The 11,597-nt window shown below is 35.5% G+C and overlaps 1 protein-coding gene across 7 annotated transcripts in view; it reads right to left on the bottom strand.

Annotated features, from left to right (window-relative positions):
- Positions 1–2,356: 2,356 nt before the first annotated feature.
- Wac (WW domain containing adaptor with coiled-coil) overlaps positions 2,357–11,597 on the bottom strand; it is a 69,253-nt gene continuing 60,012 nt past the window's right edge. For 6 of the 7 annotated variants that reach the window (XM_005354827.2, XM_005354828.3, XM_026782842.1 and 3 more), the window contains 4 exons: positions 9,970–10,088; positions 8,134–8,320; positions 7,530–7,657; positions 2,357–5,335 (listed from right to left, as the gene is read on the bottom strand). In XM_005354827.2, coding sequence (XP_005354884.1) covers positions 5,266–5,335; positions 7,530–7,657; positions 8,134–8,320; positions 9,970–10,088 — 504 coding nt within the window. In that variant the 3' untranslated portion in view covers positions 2,357–5,265. The remainder of the gene's footprint in view (positions 5,336–7,529; positions 7,658–8,133; positions 8,321–9,969; positions 10,089–11,597) is intronic. The other variant, XM_026782841.1, reaches the window with a different exon arrangement.

Below are 11,597 nucleotides of genomic sequence, written 5' to 3'. Positions count from 1 at the left end.
AGTGTGATAGAGAATCCAATTAGTTCTTTTTATAAACTTAAGTCTCCTGCTTTGGGGATATTTTGTTGCTAATCTTTCCCTAAAAAAATTACTTTAAGCTCTTTGCCAACGCTCATACTCTGCTCATAATGAGGCAATTTCAGCATTAGTAAATGGTGCTACAGTTTCTGCTGATTGCTGATTCCTTTTAGAATCAATTCAGAATCTTTTTTTCTAAATATGTTTTTAGTATTTTTCCTGTTTGTGTGGCTTTAAAAATTCAAAGATATTATCTTCTCTCTGCTTAGAATTCCTGTAGAATGAGAAGAGCAACTGGGATACAGTCAAGGTCTGGATCCAACCAATCCAGATGTACATATTATTTCTTTACTACAAGAGCCAATTCTCTCTTACCCTCAGCTGTTTATTTTCTCAGGCTATTTAAATCTTTATTACCTTATAAGGTTTAAAATAAATTACTTAGCTCTTGAGTAGTTGACCCAATTTTGGGCCATATCCATTTAATCTCTCCTAGAAATTTTTGAAAATACTGAGTTTGTAATTGATTTCTCCTGATTTGTACTTTCTTTGGTTGAACTTCCTGTAACATTTATCTTATATCCTAGGTAATTAATAGAATCTTCACTTTATAATTTTTCAGGAGCAACTCATAATCTCCAACAAGTTACAATTCTCTTCGTCAAATATTTTTTCTAAGGTATCTGTGTCTAAGCCACTAAGATTTCATTTATTGAAAAATAAATTATAGACTGGATAGACTATGAATTATTTCAAATAGCTGTTGCAAAAATATTGTCAAAGGTGGCACTTTTAAACATCCTTTGTGGAAGAACTGTCCATGATGTAGTTTACCCTAAGAATGAATTTTAAATATTTCACAAAACATTGAACACTACAGGGAAAACATTTCAAAGACTCACCTCACCCTCAAGGCGTTTGTTTAGCATTCATGTTCCTCCAGAGAATGGAAACAATACATGCTAATAAAAACCATTGCCCTTATATCCTACACACACACACACACACACACACACACACACACACACACACACACACGAAGTTTCTGACGAATAAGAATCAGTTGATTCTCAGTCTACATCAGGTACCCAATCAATCATTCAGACCTACTCCAAGGTCGGGTAATTCTCACATTGCAAGCATTTGCTAGCAAATGTATGGTGGTACATTTTTAAAATGGGTACTGTTTTTGTGCTAAAATGTTGGAAGTATCTAGTTGGGTAAATGAGAAATGGCCTAAGCAAAGTTGTATGGTCTATTGGAGACATCTAGAGAAACCTGCAGCCATCATCTCCTCCCATGTCCTCTTTTTTTTTTTTTTTTGGTGTTCTTTTCCTGCCACATCACAAGTGTTCAAAATAAAAGCATAAAAGAAACAATTTAAGGAACCTTTGTAAGTTTTAAATTCTGGTTCCCTCCAAAGCCTTGTGACAGCTCAGCATTAAGGAAATATTAAGTACTTAAGACATATTGTATACAGTCCTCTTTGGAAGTCAAGTCAAGATTGATTTCCTAGTGGGTAGTATGGCCTGCAATGTGAGGAGAAATCCAGACACAATGCTTCAGACTAAACTGCGCAGTAGGTCTGTCAGATTCTCTACACAAACGGTGTAGTTTACCTCCCAGCCAGGCAAAGGTACAGATTAACAGGCAGTGTGATGTATATGGGCGTAGAATGAGCAGCAACTATGAGAACCTACAGCAGAAAGGTTAGGATGTACTCGCGTATGACAGCAGAGTAGATTGCTGTGGTCACTTCTGAGTGGCATCAAATACATTTTGAAAGGCAAAAAGCTGGAGGGTAGGCTATGCATGGCAAGGAACAAAACGATAAGACTCGAGTCTTCAACAACCACAGAGAAAAAAACCTAAAGAACAAGTCTTTTCCAGGTACTCACCTCATCAAGGCAAATGTAGACACTGACTGTCACCAAGAACTCAGTTCAGTGCAAAGGAAATCTGAATGTATTGAGTCTCTCCTTTTAAGAGATCATCTAGGCAAGCCGCATGTAGAAACCCCCACCCCTACCCAACCAAAGTTCAGGAATCAGGAGCAGACAGCAAAGCACATCAGGGCCTGAATCTCAAAATCAACCCAGATTTGCACTTTTGGGAGAGGGGGTTGTTCTGAGTCTTGGGACTCACACACACAGTGTGAACACAGGTCCAGACCTGAATACCTAGATCTCTTGGAATTTTCACTCAGATCACTGAAAGAACACTGAAACACAACTACTAACATTTTAAGTAGCTACCAAGTACAAGTATTTTAAGTTTCCTAAAAAACAAGATTTTACCCTGAAGAGTGTTTCCACACATTTCTGAAATAACTGCACAATAGAGTCAAAACATTTTTTATTACTTTTTAGCATCATTTTTGTATACTTCTGTACAAATACAAGAATAAAGCCATATTTACAGGTGTTGAAAAGAAATCTGGATACTTAAACCCAGCACCTAATTACAGTAGCTTGAAGTAGGAACTGCAAGACTCTGGTTGGCAGAGTAAATAGTCTTTCCTGCATGTCCCCGTAGAGCTAAGGTATTGATAAACACAACATGGAATAGAAAAAGCAAACTCATTGGCTTTTTTTTTTTTTTTTTTTTTGAAAAGCCTCTCTTCCCTAAGATTATTTTACAAACAAGCATGAAACAAACAAAAGTCACCCATTTAGGGACTCTTAAAAAAAAAAAAAAAAGATCATCTTCCTTTTAAAAAAATGAGTATGGAGTATTCTGTGTGCTTACATATTACTTTTAAATTTACAGCCCCAAGTTTTGAAACCAAGGTAAGACTAAATAGGAAAAAAAAAAATAAGCAGAGATGCCATTCTCTTCAGAGGATAATTTTTCTAACAGCTTTATCATCATCCATGTGGTGACAGTAGCTACAAAGTTTAAATATTTACTTTTTAAATGGGTGGTAGGGGGAGGAAGAATGTCTTCTAGAGCTATCCAGAATTTCTAGTTTTCAAATTCTTTAGACCAGGTTACATGTTCAAATTGATGGCAACTAAGGATAACCTGGGATATACTGCACCTGCTCTAACAGCTATGCCTTAGTCACCTCAGAAGGAGCCAGGCAAAGCATGTGTATTAAAGTTCAATATTTTACTACAAAAATGCAATTGGAACACTTACAAAGTATTTCTACAAGAAACCGAAAATTAAGCATTTTTTTCTAATATACTTAACTAACCCACTAAAGGCTGTAAATTTTAAAACAAACAGGAATAAAGTGACATAATAAAGGGAGTATTGACAACAAAAATCATTTATGCAACTCACAAATTAAGCTGTACCTGACCACAAAAGAAAATTCTGGGTCTCAGCTTGACATAGTTCTTCGGGATTCTATTTACACAAATGCGCACAATTCAGCAGATGGTAAAAACTCCACAGGTATGAACATTTCATTGTTAACTCCTGACAATGCTCCCTTCTTGATATTTAAAAAGTACTTGTAACAAGAGGAAGTTAGCTTCTAAGGTAAAGTATCCCTTCTCTCCACCACACCATAGCATGTTTGTTAGCAAACACCAACACTTTCAAGATTTTCTGGTAAAGTTAGAGTTTCAATATTACTTCCCGTAGCTTAAATATAATTAAATGAATCTAGTCAAAGCACAAAAGTAATTTTTAGAAGTATTTCAGAAAGTCAACATTGATTTTGGAGCAAAACAAAATTCAGCCCTTGGTGATGATAGATCTGGAAGCACACAGCGTACCAACAATGGCAAACAAACAGAAAATCCTCTTAAATCAGAAGTTACAATTTGAGTTTAAAAGACTTGTCTGAATACAAAAGCTTCTGCGATTTGGTATAACAACACTGGCAGTGTCATGCTAAGGCCATGTGACTAACATTTTTAAGCAAACGGGGGGAGGGGGCACAAGGTAGTTTTATAGTAGCAATGGTTTCTTTTTTTTATTTTAAAATACTTTAGGAAACAATATACAAAGCTGAGCTTTCCCACCATTTCTGTGTAACAGCAGGAAACTCCAATTATACAAACTGAGCATTTTGTGATGGCTAAAAGCAGTCAGCACCAGACTTGGAAGAGTTAACTATAACGCAAACATCCTTCAAAATGAAATGTCATAATAGCAAGACAGTAAACCAGCTTGAATAAATGATACCACTTGGGAAGTGACTTCATCATTCTTGTTGAATTTCACATTCATTAAACATATTTTCCACAATTTACTGTTAATATGATTTAAACAAAACCTCCCTTTTAGGAATAACTGTATTAAGATATAAATATTCAACAAGAATAGTTATGATAAAGGTTGCCCATGTAGTCCAAATTCAAATATGCACTGACCGAAGGAAAAGAAAGTAACAAAATTTATTTGTTTAAACATGTTTATTACAACAGATACAATTCACATCTGACTAGCTTTGCTTCCTTTTCCCCTCCCACAACCTCGTTCATTGGGCCACTTCCTTATATTTGAGCCGTCAATGTACTTTCAGCACACTTGCCCAGCAGTACTTTTAAGTCCATTCTTACAGGGTGCAAATGGATTTCAATAATTTATACAAACATGTGGGTTATGCTCAATCACTGCAACTTCCAGCTACTGTACACAGGAATGAGAAGGTTATAGAAAAGTGCCACAGCAACAGTGCCCTAAGAAAAGAGAAGGGGCACCTTAAAAAATGGATAAAATCAGGCCAAGAACTTCAGAGGGAATGGAACATACAGGAAAATTTCTTTGCAAAACAAATGAGCAGCACTGCTCCTGATCAGGTCCAAGTGTGGAACAGTTGTCTCATGATATTTGTACACTGCTCAAAATTGTATCCTTAGACACAGATCGACTGGCGCTTGCACTGGATTTTTGAAAATGCAAGATTTCTGAATGATAAATTAACCCCCCAGATTTTTTTTTTTTTAAAAAAAGCTAATTTTGCAGACAGGTTCTCATGTAAAAGGCTAGGTATTTAGCCACCTCAGCATTGATTAGTTTTGGATGTCTAAGCTCTGTTACACATGGCTTCCCATGGCTTCACTCTACAAAACATATTTACAACGTGAAGATACATCTACAAGAAATCTACATTTCAAGGGTTTTACAAATCAATCTTGTATCTTTCCCCTGAATTGACTCTCACAGATCCCCATCCCCTTGTTATTTCATTTGCCCAGCTTAACGGTCCACTTAATGCAGCTCAAAATGTTATGACTGGGCAAGAGATTTACAGTTCCTACAGGATATCATGTGCAATTATTCACATCTTCAAACCATGAAGGAATTCTGATTTTTTAGCTTTTCGAGTTCCTTTATTTGTTGTCTCAAAAACAGTATCCTGAAATATAAAAACATATTAAGATCTGTATGTTACAGAAAACTATAAAATGAATACTAACATTGAATGATTAATGTCTTAGCTTACAGTTAAGAGCACTTAACAAATCATACATTAAAATACTGGATACGTAAGCTGGAAAATTTCTTAATTTCCTAGCATTAATGTCAATATTTACTTCAAATACATAGAATGATTTGAAATTTGTATGTAGTACAAGCAAAGAGGTAGGCAGTAATTGAGATAAAGCTGTATTTCATATATTCTTGCTCATATTATTATTAAGGTTAGAACTAAACAGACAAGTCTATAATAATTACTAACAGATGTAGATAAAACGTATGCCAAATATAAAATCTATCATTTCAAATATACCCATGCTCCCTAATTTTATCTACATGAAATATCAGATATGTAGTATAAAAACAGGGGAAAGTTCTAAGTTTGCAAAAACACTATATCTTGGCTAGAAAATATGTCTTTATTCCTAACGGATCTAAAAATATAAACAGCAATCTCAGATTTTAACTGAGCCAACTTAACCATGCAATCTACAGCTAACCTTAAATCAAGAGGGACATTTCTATTAGCTGCCATAAACATCTCATTTTTAATGTAATGATTCCTTCTGAAGCAGTTTTAAACCAAGAAATCAGAGTTATAAACCTAAGAGAAAAACTCCAAATAAAGAGACTATGAGGCACCATAGCACTCAGCAGGTAGACTAAATATTAAAAATGCTTCTAGAAAATGATACAATTACAGATTATAAAGATCTCAATTTGATTTCTATAATGCCTATGTCTGACCTAAAACCACGTGAACCTCCTCCTGAAATAGACAATGGTGTGTTTCTTCCAATCAACTTCCTGTTTGCATGCTTATCTCATCTAGGTCATTCTACACTCACCAGCTACCCTTTCCTTAGGGTTACAGAAACCAACAAGGACGCCGTCGCCTTAGTCAAGCAACATCAAATACCCAGGCCTTTCTGCTGTGTTCATCTTAAATTTGAAAAGCTCAGAAAATGAACGATTCCTTAGGTTAAACTGCACTCTTCTTAGCTGAATGAGTGTGTCCTTCTTGTCCTCTCCTGCCCTAGGATGCGAAGCATCATCTTGTACAGTATAAACAAGCTGCACATGGTATCTATACCCCAACTATTTTATCACTTTGTCCCTTTCTTAAGTATCAGACTGACTTTTCCTTATTGCAATGGTTGTATTCAAGAAGTCATTATTTACTAAATAATACAACACAGGCATGATGCTGGCAGTTCCATTACACAGAGATCCTGCAACCTCCCACATGACATTGACAATTTACTAAATGCTTTCTTAAGTAAGTGAAAAGGTGATGCTTAACAAGTGTTAAAAAAAAAATTAGAAGCTGGAGTTACCAAACTTTAGAAAGAATTTTCTATGAAATTATAGTAGATAAATTATTCATGCTGATTCTATTATTGTAATTCAAACCTGAGAAGCCATGAATGAAATTAAAACCTGCCCAGATACTACTGTCCCAATAAAATTACAGGATTTGCTCCTAATTAGTTTTAGACATCTGATGTGGGGTCTTTACTTCCAGCAGATACAGGCACAAGAAAAACCACTATATATAATTCCTGCAAAAACAATTATTTCAGGGGCTAGAAAAATTATTCAGTTAAAGAAGTACTCGCTGTATAAATATGAGAATCTTAGTCTGTATTCCCTGAATGCATGTTAAAAAGTCAGGTGTGGCAGCATGTGTCTGTGACCCCAGTATTGACACTGCAGAAACAGGGGATCTCTGGAGTTTGCCTATAAGGTCTAGGAGATACTGCCTCAAAAATACAAGGTGGCAAGCAACTGTGTGCTAACACGCAAACACATCAACAAACATATTAGCTGTCATGTGCTGTTTAAACTATCTACATGTTTATTTCAACCCACTGACCAGAAAAATGGAAAACAAAGAACAGTTGGTAGGGAGGTGACTTTAGTTTATCTCATGGGAGTGAAATGCCTGAAAATCTCTCAATCAGGAACTCATCGCCTGATTTCTTCTTTTCTTATCGACACATCTATGGCTTTCCTCTTTTACTTTTGCTTACAATATGCTTATTTAACTCATTCAATCCATTGCAGGTGATTCATCATATGGGAAAATACACATGCAAACACAAACGCACATGCACCAGCAAAGAACTTACCTCTGCTCTCGCAAAGTTGCTTGAATTTCACATACTCGAACTAAAGATCTCAAATTTTTTAATTCAGTACATATTTCTGACATGTGAACACTTCCCATATTATGGGCTTCTTCACGCAATCTTGATGCCTATAGTTAAAGGAATGAACACACACACAAAAAATTTAAGAACTTAATACTAAAAGTGCAAAGTGATAAGCACAAAGTTTTTTCAGTGGTGCTTAAAAATATATAGTTTAAACCGGGCAGTGGTAGCACATGCCTTTAATCCCAGCACTCGGGAGGCAGAGGCAAAGGGATCTCTGTGAGTTCAAGGCCAGCCTGGTCTATAAGAGCTAGTTCCATGACAGGCTCCAAGGGTACAGAGAAACCTTGTCTCGAAAAACCAAAATAAAATAAAAATATATAGTTTCAGTCAGATTAGGTATGGTTTTAGTCCATTCATATTATCCTAGCACTTACCAGATAAGTGATAAGATATTAAGTTCCAAGCAAGCTTTGCATTTAGATAGTAAATTTCAGACCAGCATCACACAGAAGAAAAAATGAGAAGTGAAAAAACAGCAAAGAGGGGAGGAGGGAAGAGAGGAAAGGGAGAGACATACCTGTTTCTCTGCATGGTCCGCAGGCCACCCTTGAACATGTTTTATGAGATTATCATTGAAGTGTGCTGCTAGTGTAGGTGTTAATGAACACGCAGGCCGAGCAGATGTATTCTGTGGTACAACTGCTGCATTTGATGCATTACTACTGGAAGTATGATTTGGACCAGGTGATGGACTTCTCTGGCTGCTGCAAGAGAATACAACTGAATGCCTAGCTGGCTTCAAAATAATTTCTAAATACTAGGAAACAACGTGTATTAATTTTGAAAAAGTCCAAATTCTTATAAACATGTGTTTTTTCTTTTTAACTATGCTGATCCAAGATAAACTAAAAAAAATAGTCTTTGGAACATTACTGTTTATATAAAATTTAAAATTCAAGCTGCAAACAAAATAGTTGACTTCAGATACAACAAACAAAGCAAGTATCAAACTTTCAATAGTCACAAATGTAAGGCACGTGCAAATACTTCATAAATTTCTAGTTAAAGTGAGGTATATCTGTTCAATATCAAAATATTCTTCAATCAGAGGGTGAAATAAAAATCAAGCAAAACACAGCCATTTCTTTAAGAACTCCAAGTGAGCACACTGATAAAAATGAGACCAAAAAAGCCACACACTAAGATTAATTGTCTTCCTTAAAAATTGAATGGCTTGGGCACACATAGGTGAAAACCCAAATTTCAGTCACTCAAGATAATTTCCTATCTGCTGCACCAGACAACTTGGTGTTGAATGGATTTCAGCTATTTCCAAAACGTAAATCTCCCAAAAAAGATTTTTCATCACTTAAGGTAAATTTAAAATAACACTGTATCCTTTAAGGTTGTTTAAAGAGAGCTTCCCAACACTCTCCCAACAGGAACATTACTAAAGTAGCCAGCTTACAAAGACAATTACATTGAAGGGAACAAGTCTCATTTGAATGTATGAATTTTTTTGTTTTTGTTTTGATTTTTCGAGACAGGGTTTCTCCGTAGCTTTTGGTTCCTGTCCTGGAACTAGCTCTTGTAGACCAGGTGGGCCTCGAACTCACATAGATCCGCCTGCCTCTGCCTCCTGAGTGCTGGGATTAAAGGCGTGCGCCACCACCGCCCGGCTTGAATGTATAAATTCTTAAATGCTTGCTTAGAACACAAATATATATATATATATAAAACCAGTCAAAGCTGGGGACTAGTGGTGCAAACCTTTTATCCCACCAGTTGAGAGGCAGAAGCAGGCAGATCTCTGTGAGTACAAAACCAGCCTGGGCTACAAAGAGAGTTCCAGGACAGCCAGGGCTGTTAAATAGAGAAATCCTGTCTCAAAAAACCAAAACCAAAAAAGTACAATTATTTTGCCACTTCACATCAAGAAATAAAAACAGTAAAAATCAAGTAAAAAACATTTAATACATTTCATTTTGAAACTGTATTGTAATAAACACAGAAAAGAGCAAACATAATACAATCCTATATAATATTAAACATGATTTGTATAAGAAAGGTCAGATTTGAAGATATTAGGAAAGAGCAACACACCAACTTTGGAAGTGAGGGCTTTCGTTTTTTACTTCATCAACACTCTCAAAACTTGAGTAGGCAAATATAGTACCAAACATGAAGTCGTGTGCTTTCTATGCATTAAGTATCACATATTTTAGTTCCACAAAATAAATTTTAAAAGAGCCATTTTCTTCAAATAATCTAATTATAACTGCTGTACAGTCTTTATATAGATGGTTTAACTCTTTCAGTAAAGCCACCCTGTCAGTAAGTTCTTCTGTGAAGTCTGATCATGTACATCTTGCTCAAACACCACAAAAATGCCACGTTAAAAAACCCAACTAACCTTAAGCGCTGAAGACTTCGAGGAGAGACAGGCTCATGACCCTGCTGCTTGTCAGCAGTTACAGGCTGCTGTGTGGCCGATTGTGACACTGGTCCTTGCTTAACTACTGGAGTACTAACCTAAAAATGTCAAAATTGTAAGACAGGCTTTAACCAACCCAGGCAAATAGTAAAAAAAAAAAGCAAAACAAAATAGTTAACAGAGTTGTCACAACTTTGGTTCACTACATTAATATTGGTGATGCTTGTTTGGCTTTTAATAATACATTTACACCCACATCAAGTCAATAAGCTAAAATTAGCTATTTCTACAAAGTCAAATTAAAATTGTATGTGTATTTGCCCATGTAGGTTAGATTTTTTTAGAGCTGGTGCTAGATGTCTGGGAGCGACCCATACTGAGTGCTAGGATCCAAACTTCCACCTCTCTTCAGTAACAATAACTCTTTCACAACTTAGTCATCAGTTTGCTCCCAATATTAAAATTTGAATCGTTTGTTTTATAAAACATTCTATAGTAAAAAAAATCACCAGAGCACATTATTAACCCAACAGAAAAAACTATTATTCAGTAATTTTCTAGTATACAATAGCATTTCTCTTTATGACACCTAAAAAATTAAGCATTTTATTACTGGAATACAGATATTCTGATTATCAAAATGTATTTGCAAATATACATTGATAGTGAGTGTGTGTGTGCACTCAATTTGAGAAATGTTCAAAAGATGTTACCCTATAGATAGAATATATACATGTCATGGTCAAAGAAAATGAAGTTTTAATAATTCTCTCTGAAAAGTTCTTCCCTTTATCACTAAAAACAATTAAATGAAGAAAAATAAAAAAGATATGAGCCCACAACTTTTACACACAGAAAGCTCTAACCCTAACTGACAGGGTACCTAAAAAAAGTTGAGAGATGACTCAGTGGTGAAAGGCCTTGCTATACAATTATCAATACAAGACTAACAGCCCCAGAACTTTGCAAATGTCAGGCTAGCACAGCAGCCAACCTAGAAAACCAGCACTCAAAAGGCAGAGGCAGGATTCCCTCATCAAATTGGCTAGTCTCACTAGCCTTAGTCATAATCTCTAAGTTCAACTAAAAGACAATAATTAGGTGAGCAATTGAAGATGACTCCATGTGTGTATAAACAAGCATCTACACATAAATACATAAAGAGAAACAAAAAACAAACAAAAACCCCAAACAAAACCAGAGTCAGAAGAACTGGCAGTAACTTATGAATTGCGGTCAATATTCAAATATGTGAGTGGTAAGTAGCAAAATAAGTGTAACATTAGTAAAATCCAGTTATACTCCAGTTATAATTTAAAACTATGTTCTAAGCAGGTATTTATGGAACGCTTTTGGTACCTAAATACAGCCAGTGATGTTAGGAAAAAATGTTCTGTGTATTTAGAAGGACCTTCACTTTCAATTCTAACTCCACCACAAAAACTAGACTTACACAAATATTTAATTTTACTAAATGAAGAAAACAGCATGTGATTCTCTGGCAAAAGCTAAACATTGTCAAATTCTTATAAGGTGGTTCACTTTTAGGAAATTTTGGGAGGAAAAAAAAAAAAAAAACACCAACAAAAAACCCAAAACCCAACAAC

This window comes from Microtus ochrogaster, chromosome 16 (assembly GCF_000317375.1).
Source record: "Microtus ochrogaster isolate Prairie Vole_2 chromosome 16, MicOch1.0, whole genome shotgun sequence".
Taxonomy (NCBI): domain Eukaryota; kingdom Metazoa; phylum Chordata; class Mammalia; order Rodentia; family Cricetidae; genus Microtus; species Microtus ochrogaster.
The sequence above is the reverse complement of the archived record's forward strand: the minus strand, read 5'-3'. Positions and strand labels throughout refer to the sequence as shown.